Source organism: Protopterus annectens, chromosome 8.part0, assembly GCF_019279795.1.
Source record: "Protopterus annectens isolate FY-2018-M chromosome 8.part0, PAN1.0, whole genome shotgun sequence".
NCBI classification, from domain to species: Eukaryota; Metazoa; Chordata; order Ceratodontiformes; family Protopteridae; genus Protopterus; species Protopterus annectens.
The window spans coordinates 77,368,884-77,389,479 of NC_056741.1; the positions used below are offsets into that span (position 1 = coordinate 77,368,884).

General features: G+C 40.1%; 1 protein-coding gene across 1 annotated transcript in view; it reads right to left on the reverse strand.

Moving 5' to 3' along the window:
• LOC122808144 (C-type lectin domain family 4 member M-like) overlaps window positions 1-20,596 on the reverse strand; it is a 273,753-nt gene that overhangs the window by 227,320 nt on the left and 25,837 nt on the right. Inside the window, exon 2 of the mRNA XM_044079115.1 lies at window positions 5,503-5,856. Coding sequence (XP_043935050.1) covers window positions 5,503-5,856 — 354 coding nt within the window. The remainder of the gene's footprint in view (window positions 1-5,502; window positions 5,857-20,596) is intronic.

The window sequence follows — 20,596 nt, forward strand, 5'->3', positions numbered from 1 at the left end:
AAGGTTGCTGTTATCTCTAGCTTTATTGACAATGTCTAGATAGGTTAGAAGTGCAGTATTAGCATTATGAGAAGGATGCGAGACATATTTTCTGGATAATAGTTATTCTTCCTGCAGGAGATTGTTTAACAGTTGTTTCTGAATACATTTTTCAGGTATTTTGGGGAGGGCCTAGCAATGCCTGATGAATTTTCCCTTTGTGCTGAGGAATACTGTGTGACTTTTTCCAGAGATAAGGAAAGTGGGGCTCCTGGACTGACCCATTTATAAAGATTGAGACAGGATAGTCAGTGCTGTTGGTTACTATTTACTCACTGAGAAGGTCATCAGCTAAAGTAGAGCATGGTTTGAATTTAAGTGTAGTTTTATGTAGGATGTGGGCACAAGTTTCAGAGTGAAAGTTAATGAGGTGATGATGTTGGTCAGGGTTATGATTAGATGCTGGGGAATCTGTATTAGAGATGCTATAGTATCTATGAAATAAGAGTTGAATTGTACTGTAGTTTCAAGTGTAGATATTGGAAGTTATGGTTGAATTTTTGGCTGGGATGCAAGATTTCTGTAATGGCTGTATTTACTATTATTCTGAAAGTTGTTATAGTACAGTTTTTGTCTTCATTTATTTAATTCTGAGTACAATTGTGAAACTTTCTGAAGTTTTCAAGATATTGTAGTGTTTTATATTTTTGCAATTCTTTCCATGCTTTTTTCTATATTCTCCTTTAGCATTCTATTCTCTTTGACTACTAATCATTGTGCATTCTGATGTGAGTGACTCCCTACCCATGTGGGCAACTCCTTGGGCAGGACGAATGACACACTGGTTTGAGTAATGTCTGTGACGGAATGTCTGTTAGAGAGTGTCAGCATCCATGTGGCTGTAGAACTGTTGTATCTTCTAGTGTTAGCAGACATGGCCATGTAAGAGCCCACTCTGAAAGTTATACTATATCCACTGCTCTGTCAGTAATTGGGGTGTCCACACCCAGATGCAGTAGTCCACTAGGTCATGGTCCTGGACATAGTTGTGACAACAGCATGACCAGCAGACATCTCTAAGATTCAGGTAGCACCCCAACTTATATTCAGGGCCATGGAAGCAGCAAGGCAACTTGTAGCAGAGGTGGTTCTCATAGTTGGGGTCAATAATACTGAATTAACTGCTCTACCATGCATGACTCACACCTATCTGAGAACCCAGTAGTTAGTGCTAGCACAATTCTTGATTGTGTTCCTGTAGACACACACACACACACACACACACACACACACACACACACACACACACACACACACACACACACACACACACATAGAGAGAAAGTTCACTTGCCCATACCACCTCACACATGTACAAACTATCTAAGTAGTACTGTTGAGTGCTGCACATTTGTTACTGGCCCAGAACACTATATACTCTAATAGATGCATTTCTTACTTACACACACTCACTTCTATGGTGTGAGCTTTGCAATCCTACCCCCCACCCTCCACCCTGTGCAAATGATGATGACTGTGCCCTGTCCTTTGCACATGTCTTTGTGATCTAGGGTTGCATACATGTCTGATGCACATAGTGGCTAGCTAATGCTTGCTTACTCACAAGCTTGCATTTATCAATATGTCTTCTTCTTCTTTCGGCTGCTCCCATTACGGGTCACCACAGCAGATCAACTGTTTCCATTTCTTCCTGTCCTCTGCATCTTGCTCTGTCACACCAACCACCTGCATGTCCTCTCTCACCACATCCATAAACCTTATCTTAGGCCTTCCTCTTTTCCTGTTACCTGGCAGCTTCATCCTTAGCATCTTTTTCCCAATATACTCTGCATCCCTCCTCAGTACATGTCCAAACCAATGTAATCTTGCCTCTCTGGCTTTGTCTCCAAACCTTCCAACCTGGGCTGACCCTCTAATATACTTATTCCTAATCTTGCCCATCCTCGTCACACCCAGTGCAAATCTTAACATCTTTAACTCTGCCACATCAAGCTCTGACTCATGCCTTTTTGTCAATGCCACTGTCTCCAACCCAGATAACATAGCTGGTCTCACTACCCTCTTGTAGACCTTCCCTTTCACTCTTACTGGTACTCGTCTGTCACAAATCACTCCTGACACTCTTCTCCACCCACTCCATCCTGCCTGTATTCTCTTCTTCACCTCTCTTCCACACTCACCATTACTCTGAACTATTGATCCCAAGTATTTAAACTCATCCACCTTAGCCACCTCTGCTCCCTGCATCCTCACCATTCCTCTATCCTCCCTCTCATTCACACACATATATTCTGTCTTAGTCCTGCTGACCTTCATTCCTCTTCTCTCTAGAGCATATCTCCACCTCTCCAGGGTCCACCTGTTCCATACTCTCACTACAGATCACAATGTCATCTACAAACATCATAGTCCACAGGGACTCCTGTCTGATCTCATCTGTCAGCCTGTCCATCACTATTGCAAATAAGAAAGGGCTCAGAGCTGATCCTTGATGTAATCTCACCTCCAACCTAAACGCATCTGTCACTCCCACCGCAGACCTCACCGCTGTCACACTACCCTCGTACATATCCTGTACCACTCTTACATACTTCTCTGACACTCCCGACTTCATCATACAATACCACAACTCCTCTCTAGGCACCCTGTCATATGCTTTCTCTAAATCCACAAAGACACAATGCAACTCCTTCTGACCTTCTCTGTACCTCTCCATCAACACCCTCAAAGCAAACATTGCATCTGTAGTGTTCTTCCTGGCATGAAACAATACTGCTGCTCACTAATCATCACCTCCCTTTTTAACCTAGCTTCCACTACTCTTTACTGTAACTTCAAGCTGTGACTGATCAGTTTAATCCCTCTGTAGGTACTACAGCTCTGCACTTATCAATTTTGCATTGGAAGCATTAGATACTTCGGTCTTGGTTTCTTGGTGTAGTTCTGCAAATGAAAGTATAATTGATGTATTCTATGTTTTATAGATGAAGGTCAATTGAAATGCTTGATGCACAATATTGTTTCTAATATGTAAGTGGATATAGCAAAAATCTGACAGAGAAGATATTACTAACATTACTGTACACCTCAGACAAATGCCCTGCTTAGGGGTATGTATTCCATATGAGAGTATTTGGATCTATAACTTGTTTTGTTTTCTTTAAAGGTTCCACACTTACCTTGTCATCAGTGTATGTACATATTGTGTCACTAGGGACTGTCCTTGTCTGACCCTATCAAAACACAGCCATTACATGGTTAAGTAATAGTTGTGCTGTTTGAAAGGCATCAATTTTTCTATTTGTATGTGGGTGGGATCTTAGGCTGTGAGCTAGCTAGAAAGTGTGTGTGCTATCCTTTGTCTCTTAGGCACAGCCAGGACATACTGCGCACAACTTCATCTCCCTGCCACATCTGCAGTTGATGGCTCTCCCTCAGACTCCGTATCTGTACCTGCTGCTGCTGGCCCTGCATGTGGTTCATGAAACGGTAGTCCAGCTCATTGCTGTCCTTGATGAAGCTGTTTTCTGAATATTATTTAGTGTTACATGATACAGACTGTAAGCATTCCTGCAGAGGTGCCTGGGTTATGCTGTAGTGCAACTCCTGATGTGTCTCGACAATGCAACCTTGATTTCAGCAATCCATACACATGTTGTTGATATTCCTATTCCGAACATTTTGTACCATTGTATCCTTGCTCAATGGGCTTGTGTGGGTTTCTCATGGGTGTCATGAGCCAGGGATTTAGTGCAAAACCTGCATCCCCGGTCTGTATTATATATTCGGTTTCAAAACTTCGAATCTCATATGTTCAACAACATATGAGTGAAGTTTGAAACATCAAAAATATAATAAAAAAATTAAAAATACTTAAATATACCAACTCCGAGATCGCACTTCAGTGCAGAAAAGAGAAATTTTCCAATTCTGTGCTATACAGAGCCGTTGCTTTTCACCTTCAAACTTTTTAAAATTCGATCATATGGCATCAACCATATGACATTCGAATTTTAAAATGTTCGAATAATTAATAGGGACCCAGCATCCCCCCAGTAGATGACATTGAGGCATGTCACCCTAGCAAACCTGTAGTATATCTCACAAGTGTACCATATGCGTGAGTCATAGAAACTGCCTGGGTTAACTGCACAGACATTGTAGATGATCCTTTTGGGCATTACAGACAACCTGACAGTTTATAGTGTGGAAATCTTTTCTCTTCTGTATCTCCTTTTCTGTTCCCCTGGTGGGGCTTTTATTTCTATGTGTGTGCAATCTATGGCCCTAAAGCTTAAGGGAAGTGAGATGCTGCATAGAATTCCCTGCATGGTTCTTGATCTTTTCTGTGTATGTAATAGCACTGCATTGAAAAACTGATGTAATATTCTAGAGCCTGATGTCTGTGACACCCCTCATATATCCCCTGTGTATCTTTGAAAAGTATCAGTAATTAGTATTTGTAATGCTAAACACACTGCTGTTTCCACTGGGATATGTTCTCCATGATTTCCTGCAGTGTTTTCCTCTCCACCTTGTCTCTCTTAACAACTTCTGTGTCATGCAGTCCTTGATAAGTCAGACAGTGTCTGAACAACCCTCTTCATCTTGCCTGAGGTCTGGCAGCAGCAGCAACAGCTGCACCCTGACTTAAAGTCTGTTGCACATACAGCATAATACTAGCATCAGCAACCTCTAACATGCTTTTTTTCTAAGAGTCTCCTTCTTTCGGCTTTTCCCAGTTAGTGGTTGCCACAGTGGATCACCTGTCTGCTCATGATTGGCAGTGGAGTTTTACAGTGTTGAGTTGCCAGCCCGGGACCCAGCCTTCCACAGAATCCACACACATACACACTCACACCTAGGGCCAATTTAGAGTGTCCAATCCACCTGCAGCATGTCTTTGGGATGTGGAAGCACCTGAAGGAAACCCACGCGACCACAGGGAGGACATGCAGGCTCTGCACAGAAGGCACCCCAACCGAGGATCGAACCGGAGAACCTCTTGCTGTGAGGTGACAATGCTAACCACTGCACCACCGTGGCTAATCATGCCTATTTTCAAAAGAGGTGTGGTGTACAAGGCAAACGCCTACACTGAGTGAGTCTACACAATTGCTTTATAGCTTCCTGAATCACTCCGCCATGTTGGATTGGTTAATTAGCACATAGTTCATCTCTTTATGCTTTCATTAGCATATTATGCATGTTTCTTTTGTTTAGCAGCTCCACACATTGCATAGGGGCACTTAATGAATAGCCAATAGTGCTCACTGCCAACACGATAGCTACTCTTCGTATAGCTGTTAATGAAGGCAACCCACTATATTACTTGTGCTTACACCATTACAAATTTTATACATTCTAACATACTAAATAAAATAAAATAAAATAATATAAAAACTCACGTCTGGTTTTATTTGCCTCCTTAAAGTTTCAGTGTATCATTAATATATAAAAACTGCATTGAAAGTTTTTGATTCTTTCTGTTATATATCTTACTGTTATTTTGCTGGAGTTCTGAAATGTTTTTCTTTGCTTCAGTGAGTTGTGTCTTCATTTCCTTGAGCTCTTTAATGTTCTCTTCTTTCTTGAGCTGATTTTGAAGTTCAGTCAGATTACCACTCATTGCCTTGATGGTATCCTCTGCTTTCTCAAATTTACTCTGAAGATTTCTATTATCATTTGTCATAATTGAAATATTACCTTTTGTTTGCTGGAGCTGGAGCAGAAGGTCAGAAATACTTTTATTCATCATTGCCAAAACTGTTTCAGATTGGTTCTGTCTTAATTCATTTGTAGTCATTAAACTACGATCATCATCCTCTTTGGATGCCTGTTTTGAAAATTGCAAGCCTTAAAATTTAAAAAAAGACAATATCAATATTTATACTTGACAGCAATGCTAGTGCTGAATAGTCCTAAAATAAAAGATATCAGTGAGTCATACAACAGTAAATGTAAAACATATGCTTCCATCTATTGATGTGACAATGTTTTTCTAAAAGTGGAAATTAAACAACTGTAGCTGCAAGGTTTGGACTGGAACTGATCTGCATTAAATACTGCCACTGTATTAGCAGTGCATGGAGTGTCATGATTATACTCCAATATCGGGAAAAAGACAAGCTAAATGAGTGCAATGCTAGAGTGAGACCTGATATTAACAATAACTTTCAATGTGTTGTTAATATTGGGTGTCCCACTAGTTTCTGAGTACTGCTACTGCTCGCTAAAGGATTTAGCAGCTTTCAAAGCCGGTAAAACACTTTATCCTTTTTTTTTCTCTAACTAATAGTACATGGTGCAGATATCCTACAAAGAATTATGACTGGGTCCACAGTTATGGCCCTCCATTATGTGTTCTCAACATGGATGCCAAAATTCACTTCACAGGCTTTACTTTCAAGGTGAATATCTTGACATTCATGACTTCAACACATAATAATGTAGTTACGATTGGATACCTGATCCTAATCACGTCTGTAATGCTAACACAGAGATACTGTTCTATGAGTGCTCCTGTTGGTTGAAGTACCACTGCATTATTATCAGGAATTATAAGTAATTGTAGCATTTTTTTTGAAGTAGCACTGATCTGTTGCTTTCCTATAACACCTAAAAAATACATAAGTGAGGAAGAGAGTCAGTTGAGTCACAAGCACTACCCCAGCTGTACATAAGTGTTTTTGGTCCCATATGTTACTCTCTTAGCAGTGGACGGAATACAGTTAGAGTTGTGTTTGTGAATTGTCTATAATCTAAGGGGAGTCAGTGGCATTTGTATTCAGTGCATAGAGTACTGTACTTGCACAATGGGCAGGACTGCATAAACTATCTTACCCCATTATTTAATATCTCTTATCAGTTGTAAAGTACTTTAATGTGTCATTCTATGGACTACCTGCCCTGCTGTGTGGTACATAACATTTATGAAAATTGCTCAAAGATTCTGCAAATATTGAAAGACTACTTCAAAAAAGAATGGTTACATTAATAAATAACTCTCTTCTTTAGCCCCATAAACCTCCCTCTCTCCTTCTTGGTGTTTCAGAGAGCGACAGCCAGAAAAATCAAGGTTATAATATGGAACCAGAAGGAGACTCTAGGAACTAGATTGAAGTGTGCAACTAATTTTGTACTGATCTAAAAAAGTCTCACATGTGCAGTGGGCCAGGATAATGAAGTGCAAGGTAGACCAACATGTGATCCTGTAGATGATCGGCTATCTTACTGGACGTCAGTTCAGGTCTAGCAAAATAGCAATAATATGATAGTGTCTTAGGGTCCTTGTAAGTAAGTGAAATCCAGAGTTTTGTACCAACTGTAGTTAAGTAAGCTTACAGTCAGAAAGACTGACATATAGGACATTATAATAATCAAAACTTAAAGAAGCCAAAGTGTGAACTACTGCTGGGAGTTCACAGAGAGGAATAAGGTGCTTGAACATGCTGATGCTGTGCAAATGGAAACAAGATGATTGGAAAACAGCAGAAAGTTTGTCTTTAAGTATCACACCTAGAGCAAGCACCATTGACACAACAGTTAATTTGTCATCCAGGTAAAAAAATCTCCAGTGGCAAAATATGGTGGCAAGAATCCCACAAAGTAGCATGAATAATCAATGCTGCAGTCTTAGGGGTGTTGAGTCTAAACTTGTTACTGACCATCCAGTCATGGATATGTTCCAGATGATGTGAAAGAAAAGTATGAGCCAACAAATGGTCATTATGGCATGAGAGGTAGAGCTGTGTGTTATCAGCACACCAATGATATTGCAAACCTCCAACTGAATAATGTCACCTGGGGGCAGTAGATAAATACTGAATAACAGTGTACCAAGAATGGCACTTGTGCAGCTCCGCAAACCGGGTAATGTGAGGAGGATAAATTAAACACTGAAATCACCCTCTGGCTATGATTTTTTTAAGTATGAAACAAACTAGCTGAAGACAGATTGAGGAATACCAAAGTAATGCTCAAATCAGTCTAAAAGAACAGAATGATCCAGCAAGGCAAATGCCAACAACTGATTAAGAAGGATCAAAATTGAATAGTAGCAATGATCTCTCACAACTAGAGGATCGTTAAAAACTTTTGTGAGAGCATTCACAGTGCAATGTTTGCTCCTAAATCCTGACTGCAATGGGTCAATTATAGCCATACTGTTCAACTAAGTCTTCAGCTGTTAATAAACCTCTTTCTCCTCAATCTTACCAAGAAATGGATGAGTGAAGAAGGGATTATAATTATCAAGATCATCAGGCTCTAAACCAACCTCTTTAAGGACAGGGAGGCTAAAGACTTAAAAAAACAGACCTAAGAGAGGTGGTGATAATCTCATATGTCAAAGGCCCAACAATCAGTAGGGATGCCTTCACAGACCTAGCCAAGACATGGGTCCAAAGAGAAGGTTATATGGTGCATACTGGAAATAAGAGCATACAGGTAACCAGTGTTTAGAATGATGAACTCTTACCAGATTGACAAAAATCCTCCACATGGCCAACTGCAAAATAAGAAGGACTTTGTAAAGGTAGTTAGGATCTAATAAAAGTAGTTTTGGTAGAAAAATTATGGGCAACCAATACAGACAATTCACAAAGAGGGATTGCAGGGGATCAAGACATCATAGATAGGAAAGGTGATCAACCACTGAAAATAGAGAAGCATATTGATCATCATCCCAGCAATCTTCCTGAAAGGTATGCTGATTTATGGCACCAAGTCTCAGAGTGATAAACTGAGAGATGTTTGTCTAAAGTAAGTCTGTTTTCTAAAGCACCAATGTTTCACCACCTTCGCTCCCATCTATGAGCAGTCATCCTTAGGGATTGTAAACATGACGCAAACCATGGCTCATGAGGAACTCATCTGACTGGGTCAGCATGTGCAGTGGTAACCATTTCTAAGGACTGTGTTAGCACAGTGTTGTAACTGTTTATAAGGTTCATACAGGGCATTAGGAATATTAACTAGAAGTGACAGACAAACAATATTAAAGTTCTCTAAAGAAACGGCTGAATGGTTCCTACAAGAGAAAAAACAGACTTCATGAGAATGTTGGATAAGATGTTATGTTTGAATGGTCTGACCAGGTCACAGGTCTAATGATTAGATTAGTAACAAATAAGCAAAGCTGAAAAACAAGATCCAAAATGTGAGCATGTAAATGTGTAGGATAGCTATTTTCTTGTTTAAAGCCCAAACTATTTATAGTACAAAGAAATTATTGAACAAAAGTAATAGAAACATTGGCATCAACCCCCTTTTGTTCATTCTATACACATGGCCAAGATGACACATCAATGATGACTGTCGCTTAAAGCCAACGTTCAAACTGCCAGGTGGCTACCCTGCCGCAGGAAAGTCATATGGATGTCATCCAATCTAATATTAAAATCACCACAATTAATAACCTTATGCAATTTGGAACATAGGTAAGAAGGAAGTCTACAAACTCCTAAAGGAATTTTTTTTTTTGCCTGGAGGACAATAAATAGTAAGGCATCCAAAAGAGGGACTCAACCTAAGTGCAAATTCAAAAGTATTAGTGACCCAGTCTTAATGCTACTAAAAGATCTAGTTGTACAATGAATAATGCCCATTATCCACCCCCATTCAATCTGGCTTAATATGTTGAAAAAACCCTGTCACCAGGAGGAATTAATGCTGAGAATATAGGGAAACAATTTCCATCTTGCCAAGTTTTAGCAACAAAAATGAAATTGTTGGAATGCATTAAGTCAGACTAAATAGTAGATTTATTTTGAACTGAATGAGCAACACAATGTTGTGCCTGAAATGTATTAGTATCAAAGGCTGAAGGGCCACCAACCACTCTGTAATGGAATCAAGTCAGGAGTACAGTGTCTCTCATCAAGTATAATGTCGTCCACTTCACTTCACCAGTCATCCACTTCCTAGTTGACAGTGTTTGATAAATGATTCAGGAGAAAACTACAAGAGTTTACTTCAGGATGAAAATGGTGATAAGTGAGTAATGATCACACGCCACAATGGTGCCAGAGCACTCAGTACACCAAGGATACAGATCACAGCTATTGTAGCTCCAGAGACACATGCTTATTCTGAAAGGTCAGAGCCACAGAAAACTGGAGGTTGTTTGGTCAAATCAAAGCTCAAACCTCAAGGCTGGTACAGTACAGATCTTAGTGGGTTAACAAAACTGGTAACACTGAGATAACTCTGGCAGTCAACCTGCCATTACTTTAATGATCATTAGGTAAATGAGATTGACTTGTTTCTGGTCCTACATTTGTGCTAGTTTTGTCACACTAGAACACAGATACTTGAATGAAAATTGTTTTGCAAGATTACATCATTCTTTTGAAAGGTGCAAATTTTACAATGTCCAGGGGTTAGTAAGGAAATAGTAACTTGTGACTACATCTGTAATAGATAAATAAATACATATTTTCATATGCAGCTGTATGGAGCAGTGACTGTACTACAAGAAATGGACTGCTTGGCGAACTCTAAGTTAAATAAGATGGGAATATGATCTTCAATTAAAAAGAACAACTGCAGTGTAGTAAAAATGATTGGCCCGTAGAGCAATGCTTATGGAGTAAACAGAATGTGGTGTGCCTGTGGGGTATCACTGAGAATAGCCGGTGACCAAACTGAGCCACAGTAAGGCCAAGGGACCATGATCATATGGAGCAATGGCAAAAGGCTAATGATATGGGGCAAGTCATGTGCCAATATAACATGACAGAATGAAATTTAGTATTATATGTGATTGCATGTTGGGCACATATCACTGACATTAGGCACTAAATTGAATAGGCAGTGGTGGATGTGCGACACCAGGAAAAAAACATATGACACACAAGATGAGTTAGACCAGCACATCTTGCATGGGTAATACAACTAAAACAGATGGTGAAATTGAGCATCGGGACTGACCTTTTCCTAGTTCCCCAGGCAGTGGGCGACCATAATTGATTGAAAGCTGTGTACTCAGTCTTGAAAGATAGTGAGTGGGGGACGTAACTGACATTAAGGTAGGAGGCTGCGAACCCCCTGTACCTCCTGTTGTACATAATTGTAAGTTACTTGCAGTCCTATTGTGGGGGTGTCTATGTTACATTGTCTGTCTTTTAAATCTCTAGAACATCTAATAGCATGGTGGGACAAAGGGATGGTGGATCTGTATAACCATAAAAATTAATAAATAAATAAGAGAGGTAAGATGAGTGTGACCAGCACATCTTACACAGGCAATAATAGTAAAACAGACACACTGCACATGACATAGCAGCATTGGTGAAACTTTTCATTGGGACTCACATTCTACAAGCCCTACAGGCAGTGGGTGGGCATAATTTATTGACAGTTGTGTACACAGCAGTGACAGATAGTGGGTGGGCATAACAGACATCAAGCTTGGGGGCTGCTGAGCCCCTGTACCCCATGCAGTACATAATTGTACGTTACTTGCAGCGGTCTTTTTAATCTCAAGTGTATCTACTTGCAAGGGTTGGATGGTGTTTCTAAAAATGTCTTTGTATATTGTGAGTCCTAATGTAAAATATCACTACAGAATTTTACCAGGAGATTTATGATTTTATTAATAGTGGTGAGATACAGTAACAGATGTCATGAAATACATGTACATAATGTATTCAATTGCACTGTGCCATACGCACGTGGTCCAAACTGGAAAATCTGTATGTATACAGTGTTGTTCCACAAATAACAAAAATAAAAAAGAAGTGATACATGTGCTGTGACACCTTAAATATGCCATCCCAATTTCTGAATGTAATATAAATTATGCACTTACATGCACATTACACAGATGCACTTTCATGTTCTGATATCAGCACAGAAATGTGAGCTACATCCATTTGAACAATACAAACTAGTATGGGTGTGATGAAGTAACCTCATTAAACAATTTATAAATGGACAGTTCAGATGAAGTTCATTATATATGAATTATGCAACTCAGACTAAAATATGTCGAAGAGTTAGATGACATCTATTTTGGACTGCTAACCACACAAATGCCTGTTGACTTAGCCATCCTGCTAGCAGATAAGTTCAGTGCAAACTTCACCCTCACCCGCCAGAAAGCCCATTCAGCATCCCAGTACTTGTCCCATATCATACATCTCCATAGATCAAGTGTTAAAAGCCCTCTCCAAGGCAAAGAACACAGCTTCCATGGGACCTGATAGTTTCCCAGACTGTATTCTGCACCATCTCCAGCAAGAACTAGCTTCGCCATTGAGCACCATATTCAACCACAGCCTAAGTACAGGCTTCATTCCAGCAGAGTGGAGAACTGCAATTGTCATTCCCTTGCACAAAGGTGGTGCCACTACTGACCCTGGAAACTATTGCCCCATTAGCTTGGCAAGTCTAATCTGTAAAGCCATGAAACGTATTATTATGGATCTCATGAACAAGGACACAGGAAATTTCCAAGCACTTGACCCCACCCAGTTTGCATTCATCAAGGGCAGATCTTGTCTGTTGAACCTGGTGGACTTCTTTGAGACTGTCACCAAGGCCCTGGATGAGGGAAAGTCAGTACATACAGCTTTCCTTGACTTGGCCAAAGCCTTTGACACAATCCAAGTAAACAAAGTGCCAGGCCACCAAGGCTGTAGGTTATTAGATTTATTCAACTTAAAAGTAAAAATAAAAATGGGTATGCACTTTCACAAGGATGTGAAACAGGAACATGTCATAAATGACCTTGTAGTGAATTTATCATCACATATTTTGATGGCTGCACAGAGGGATTTATCGAATAAGGCACTGTCATTTGTACCAGCTAAATGAGCAACCATGCTGGATGTTTTATTGGATTTAAGGATGCTTGCAAGGAATTTCAACGCGGCTGCAATATTTTCACGGCAATCACAACATGTGAATGTGTTGAAGAAACCTAACACATTTATAGCAAATTACATCCTAATGTTGAAACATTTTTGAATGTATGTGAACAAGAGGTAAGGTAAACTTTCTTAAATAAACATAGTTCTCGCTTTTTTAATTTGAGCATGGAGGAAAGTAATGCAATAGAAGAGTTGAAGGACTTATCTACTGTAGAAATACGGCCTGCAGACAAAGGGGGAGATGTGGTCTTACTTGACAGATATGTCTGTGTTAATGGAATGTACACTTTATTGCAGGATGACACTACTTATTTGATGATCACTAGACAGCAGGTTACAGGAATTATTGTGAAAGTAGCCTTTTTGACTTTTGATCTTCTCATGACAGGAATGATATCATAGGATCTTTATAAGTACTTTAATGTTGAACATTCTGTTATACCCATAATTTATGGGTTACTGAAAGTACATAAGGATCCTGTTCGACCACCAATACACCCCACTGTATCCAGTAAAGGCTGGGCGACAGAACCCCTCTCTATATTTATAAAAAAAGATGCTCAGTGCAGTTTTGAGTGGTATGGAAACAGTTTTAAGAGGTACAAAATCATTACTGCAGAGTTTACACCATTGAGTATCAAGGTTACTGAAGTCCCTGACTTTTATTTTGTGACAATGGATGTGGCATCTTTATTCACGGTTATCCCCAATGCTTGGGGGGAGGGTAGAAAACTTGAGGACTTTCTTGACTGGGAAAGATAGATTTTCGCATGACAAGATTGAACTTATCTGTAGTCTTTTGGAAATTCTTTTAGAAAACAATGTGTGTTGTTTTTAATGAGAGTTTTTTTTCTTCAGAAGGTTGGCATGGCAATGGGCCCAGCATTTGTTAACCGCTATGCCAACCTAGCACTGGCACAGTGGGAAGTAAGTACAGTATTAACTGGTAACATGTTCCATCATCATGTGTTAAGACCAAGGTTTTAGAAAGGCAACTAGGATGAACGTAATACTGCACAAGAAGTGCATGCATGCTTGGCATATACCGAGGAATGTGTTGAGGGGTCAGTTCTTAAGAACTATGAGGCTCTGTAATGATGACAATCTTCTGCAGAATGAGTTTGAGAGTTTGACAGCTGACTTTCTAGCAAGAGGCTATGCACAGAATGAGGTAGAGAGCTGTATAGCCCAAGTTTGGCAAGAAAGGAAAGGCAAGGGGTGAGCTTATTATGCCCAACAGCTGTCTGAGGGAGAGGCATCCCCCACATTTAATTCACAACGTACAGTGAGGGTTCCACTCACATTCTCGAGTGATGTAAATAATTTCTCTGATGTTATTTTATTATTTATTTATTTCCAGTTTGATGACCAGGGAGGTCCACTGGGCTCAAGGAGCCCATTTTCAGTGGAGGCCTGGGTAGAAAAGCTCCATAATACATAGTAGAAATAGTAACAGTTAAGCAAATAGTAAATATTATATAGTAAAACATAAGCAAAGTAAAATAGCAACATAATATATAATGCAAATTTACATGTTTATACATTAGAGAACAGTAGTACAGAGTCACCATTGTACTGAGTTTTTAAATCATCTGAGAATGGTATAAAAGTAACATTTGTAAGAAAACAGTAAATAAGATTAATCCCCTTAGGTGGAAGGTACTGTACGTGAATGGGTGTATTTATGTATTAGGCAGGATTGGGTAGGTAGAGTGCAATTGCATTTCCATTTATCAGAGAGGTAGGAATGGAGCTGGGTTTTGAAGTGTTTAAAGTTTTTAGAAATTCTTAGAGATGGAGGGAGTGAATTCCATTTTTGGCTAAGGAAAAGGATAGGAGAAGCTGACCAGGGGGATGATTTGGTTTGTGTACAAAAATTAGATTTTAGTTGGCAGATCTTAGAGTTCTGTGAGGGGTGTATAGGGGTAAGATGTTTGTTAGTGCAGGGCATTTAGTAGGTTTAAAAATAAGCTTGTGGGCTGTGGTGAGTTGGAGGTAGTCCAGATAGTTGGGAAGTTTTAGCCATTGCAGCAGGTGGAGCGATATGCAGTGGTGAGTGGAGTATTTAGATGTGGTTGCAAATTTTGAAATTTTGTTGTAACAGGTTTCCAGTTTATTAGAGATATAGGAAGATAGGTTGGTTAGTAGGGGGGCACCATACATCAGAGGTGGTAGTAAGTAGGAGGTGGCGAGGGTCTGTCTTGCTGATGGAGAGAGAAAGTGGGAGTTTCTGTACAGCATGCTGTTTCTGATGCATTTTCTTAATATTTAGCTGAATATGGGTATCAAATTTTAGGTGTTCATCAATAGTGGCCCCAAGAAGTTTAGCAAAAGGAACAACTTCTACAGTGGAGTTGGCATGGCTGATAATATTGAAGGAGGTTTTGTCAAGAGGGTGAGATTTAGAGGGAGAGAATAGTAGAATTTTAGATTTGTTGGCATTTAGAGAGAGGTGATTTTGAAGCATCCAGTTCTCAGTAGTAGAAAAAGCAGTTTGGGTTTTTGTTTGGAGCTTGCGGAGGTTAGAACCAGAGCAAACTAAAGTTGAGTTTGTGTATTGAACTATGTTAGTGTTAGGAATGACTACATGGAATTCATTAATAAAGATATTAAATAGCATTGGGCTGAGTATGGATCCCTGGAGTACTCCAGTTGGGGTTGGAAGGAAGGCTGAGGTGCCAGTTTTCCATTTCATGGCCTGAGATCGGTCAGAGAGGTAGCTGCTGAACCAGGTAAGGGTGTTGTGTGAGAGATCTTTATTATCCCTGCTCCTGCCCTGGCTGCTGAGTGTTCCTGGTCCCAGAGGAATTGTCTGAATTCTCTGTACCTCCTATCCTGCACTAAAGGACCTGCCTAGTCTGTAAAGACCCCTTTCATCCAATTCTAGCCATCCCAACGCCTGGCCAAAGATTTCTGCTGCCCAGTGATTTGATTTTCTTCCCTGTTTCTAACGGATTAAGAAAGTATGTTACTCCCAAGTCCTACTTCAAGTGTATCTGTTTAATTTACACTTTACCTAGTATAGGTTGTAACCTGCTTCTGTGTAAGTTATCCTGTACCAAGTAGAGATAGTATTTAAGCCTCTGGGTCAGGATACCAGCAGCCATACTCCTCTCTATCTGTGTCCCTACTGCCATATTTCCATACCCCCTGAGCCCTTTATCTGTTTCACCCCTACCTGCTACCTCTATCACAGCTACCTTGTTGTATTCTACTCTCTGCCCACTAGGTGGCGGTCCAAGCTAGCTTTAGGCTATAACTATTCCCTCCACTTTCCCTAGTTATGCTTCCCTGGATCTTCTCTCAGATTTTCCCCTTGCCTAGCTGCGAATCTTTCTGCATTGTTCTGCTGCTCTTTTCCCTTTCTCTTCACACTCTCTAGCTCCATTATATCTCTTCTATTTCCTCCCACTCCACTATCCTTTTTTACCTCTAACCTGCTGTACCAAACTCTACTTACCTCTGACTACCTTCTCTGCACCTGGAACCTGTTACTCTCCAATTGTCTCTGCAAACTCTTCATCTACCTGCTCTGCAACGTCTTTGCCCTCCCTCTTACCTGGTCTTTCTGTATCTCTATACTCTCTTTAAACCCTATCTACAACCCGTATGCACTTTCTCATATCACTTTAGCCCCTCCTCTTCTCTTTCTTTAGATACTCTCCTACATAGAACCTCTGATTATCCTACCATCCTGATATATCATCTGTTTTCCTTTGCCCCTCCTCTTGTTTACCTGCCCCCACTTTCTCTGTCTACTCCCCACCTACATCACATCCTGCCCTAAGGGCATATAAGGGGAAAGCCCTTGGTGGCACCATCTTTATTATCCCTGCTCCTGCCCTGGCTGCTGAGTGTTCCTGGTCCCAGAGGAATTGTTTGAATTGTAAGTACTTTAGCGGTATATTTTTTATTCGTAGTAAACCACAACTAATATTTTAGATAGGTATCCATTCTAACCCATACAGACAATGCTAGTGTTTTTTTTCACTTGTTTAACTAAGACAGTACTTAGCTGATGTGCAATGTATTGATAATGCAGCTGCTTATACACTTGACTTTACTGTAAATTACTGCTAATGTTTATCTTAAAGTGTCCATCCTAATACCTTCAATTAATGCTTGTGACATTCACTCGTTTACTAAGAATGTACTTTCCTGATGTGTACCTTATTGCTAACACTGCTGCTCATACGCTTGTACTTGTCGACTGATTATTTACCGTTGCTATATGGGGAGTGTTAGAAGCCTACTGCCTTTGATTTGTTTTACAGGGTGGACTGGTTATAACTGTGTCATACATTAAAATTAAGAGTGCGAGGGATACAAGTGCATTAAAAGGCTACTTGGATTAGCGGCACCTCCCATGTGGTCATCTCTACCCCCCACTTAGCGTGCCTTGAATCACAGCATACTGCTACCCTTGCTAGTCTAACCTTATTATTAATAGCGTTTAGTGTAGGGTGCTGTTTATGCATAGAAAGCACTGTTTATTTGCTGTAATTACACAAGGTCTTCATGCATTCCTTTTCACTCGCAGTTTGTGCTTGAAATGACCTAAATAGCATTTTTGCTCAAGTATCTTGCCCTAATATATGTACATATACTTGCGTTTTTGCTTAGGCGTCCTACCCTAATATCAACCTGATACAGATTTACTATCCTGCATGTGTAGTGCTACCTGAAACAAGCATAGGACAAGAATAGCAAAACCCCCTTTCGGAGTCTTACTTCAGTACCTGGGCACCCTGCTCTGTTGTATACGCTCCTACTGTGCCCATATAATTTTCTTTTATTTATTTGCTTTACTGCAGCTAGCATTGGCTACTTGTAAGGCCTTTTTTCTGATTTACAAAACCCTTCAATGTTGAACACAGACTGGGCCAATCTACATGTTTAAGTAATTGTTCTACACTTTACTGCAAATGCCTGCTTACTCTGACGTTTGCCTAGCACCCCTGTTGACTACTTTCCCTTTAAACTAGACCTGCTTACCTTTCCTAGTGCTCTTCACAAAAATCCTTTGTCTAAGTGTCCTATTTACATAGTCCTCTTTTGGGTACCCCCAGTGGGAAACATAACCTATTTCCAAGTGGCTGTTACCTTGCACATTTATTTTTAGTAACTTGTCTTGAATTATTTGTTTAAATATAGCTTGCCTAGGTTGTAGCTTATATATATATATATATATATATATATATATATATATATATATATATACATATATTTATATATATATCCAAGTAATAAGTCTGCCATTTAACTTGCTGAATGTAATTCCAGCCATTACATGCCTACTGAGTACTTTTTACTTATTGCATGCCTTAGTTGTCAACTGAAAGCTGTAACTGTAGATTGACATTATAGTATTCCTTATACATTGTTCATTACTGCTTGAACTGGTTCTTTTAAGGATTGTTTTAACTGTACTACTATTAGTAGTTGTTGCCTTAACCCCTAACTTACTCTTATGTTTTTATCTTTCTAATTCCTCCTAGCTCTGTACCTCCTATCCTGCACTAAAGGACCTGCCTAGTCTGTAAAGACCCCTTTCATCCAATTCCAGCCATCCCAACACCTGGCCAAAGATTTCTGCTGCCCAGTGATTTGAGTTTCTTCCCTGTTTCTAATGGATTAAGAAAGTATGTTACACCCAAGTCCTACTTCTTCAAGTGTATGTGTTTAATTTACACTTTACCTAGTATAGGTTGCAAACTGCTTCTGTGTAAGTTATCCTGTACCAAGTAGTGATAGTATTTAAGCCACTGAGTCAGGATACCAGCAGCCATACTCTGTGTTCCTACTGCCATATTTCCATACCCCCTGGACCCATTATCTGTTTCACCCCTACCTGCTACCTCTATCACAGTTACCTTGTTGTATTCTACTCTCTGCCCACTAGGTGGCACTCCAAGCTAGCTTTAGGCTATAACTATTCCCCCCACTTTCCCTAGTTTTTCTTCTCTGGATCTTCTCTCAGATTTTCCCCTTGCCTAGCTGTGAATCTTTCTGCATTGTTCTGCTGCTCTTATCCCTTTCTCTTCACACACTCTAGCACCATTATAACTCTTCTATTTTTCCTCCCACTCCACTATCCTTTTTTACCTCCAACCTGCTGTACCAAACTCTACTTACCTGTGACCACCTTCTCTGCACCTGGAACCTGTTACTCTCTGATTGTCTCTGCAAACTCTTCATCTACCTGCTCTAACCTGCTCTGTTCCCCTACCCTACCCCCAATTCCCACACCCCCCAGTGATGTTAGCTTTATACTTGCATAGCCCCACCCCCTACCCCTCAACTACCTATCACAATCTACTTCCACTTAACACCCCTACTCCCTACAACAATAATTCCTGAACAGTACTTAATCACCTTTACACCTTCCACCTTACCTGTCCTTACTATTACTGCCTGTTTTTACCAACTAAACTTAACTTCCTTTCACATTTGTAACCTTATAACAACTCATATTAAACTTTTTTCCCTCAGTCCACTCTACCTCTTACAACTCTCTCTCCCTTTTTCCGTCACCTCTGTTTTCACCTGTTACTAGACACCTTTATTCCTACACAATACAATACACCTTCCTTCATCTCATGCCACCCTTTCCTATTCAATTCCTACACAATACAAAACACCTTTCTTCATCTCACGCGACCCTTACCTATTCAACCCAATGGCCTCTAAACATAACTCTATTTACACATACCTCCTACTCTTACCTACTATTCTAGCTTCCCTAACTCTAGCATTCACACTAACCTTCTTTGAACATTATTCTCTGCTTAAACAGCACCACCACTACCAACAAACCCAACCATTATCACAGAGAAATTCCCTCAACCACATTAACATAACCTCTACTTCTAGCTATATACTTCCAAAGTACCACAGATCTACCCATATCACTTACTTCCATGACAAGAAACCCCCTCACAGCTACTTTAAAATCATAAAACTAATACAAAAACCTCAACAACATCCCCTCTTAGTTGGTGATATCCATCCAAACCCTAGCCCCAATACAGGACTTCCCAGTGACCCACTTAACCAAAAACCCCACACCACCTCTACCCCAACAAGTTCATCTAACTCCCTTCTGATAGCTCACCTTAACATCCGTAGTATTAACAATAAAATATCCCATCTTCATGCACTCCTAGATGTACACAAATTTGATATCCTCTGTATTACTGAAACTTGGCTTAAACCTTCAAACAAAGACCATGCGATTACCCCCCCCCCCAGGATATAACATCCTGAGAAAAGACCGTATTACCAAAAAAGTTGGGGGAGTAGCCATGTTTTATAAATCAGAACTCCAAGTATCGCCCTTCAATGTGTCACTTCCCACAAACTCCATTGCAGAAACCCTTTTAGCCAAACTTCAAATCAATAACTATGAATCCATCTATATAATCTGTTCCTATCTTCCCTCCAGTAACAATATCAGTACTCTAGAAAATATACTTAGTGGCCTATCTACCCACCTACCCCAGGAAACATTGTGTTAGGTGACTTTAAAATAGACTGGGCTACCTGTAGGTCCCCCAATCCCATTAACTACATAAAACTTTATGGTTTCTCACAAATGATAACCACCCCTACTAGAACCCACAAACAAAGTGGTAAGGAAACCACACTAGACTGGATTCTCATAAACAGTCACCCTACTACTTATAAACCAGGAACCCTTCCAGATGATATCAGTGACCATG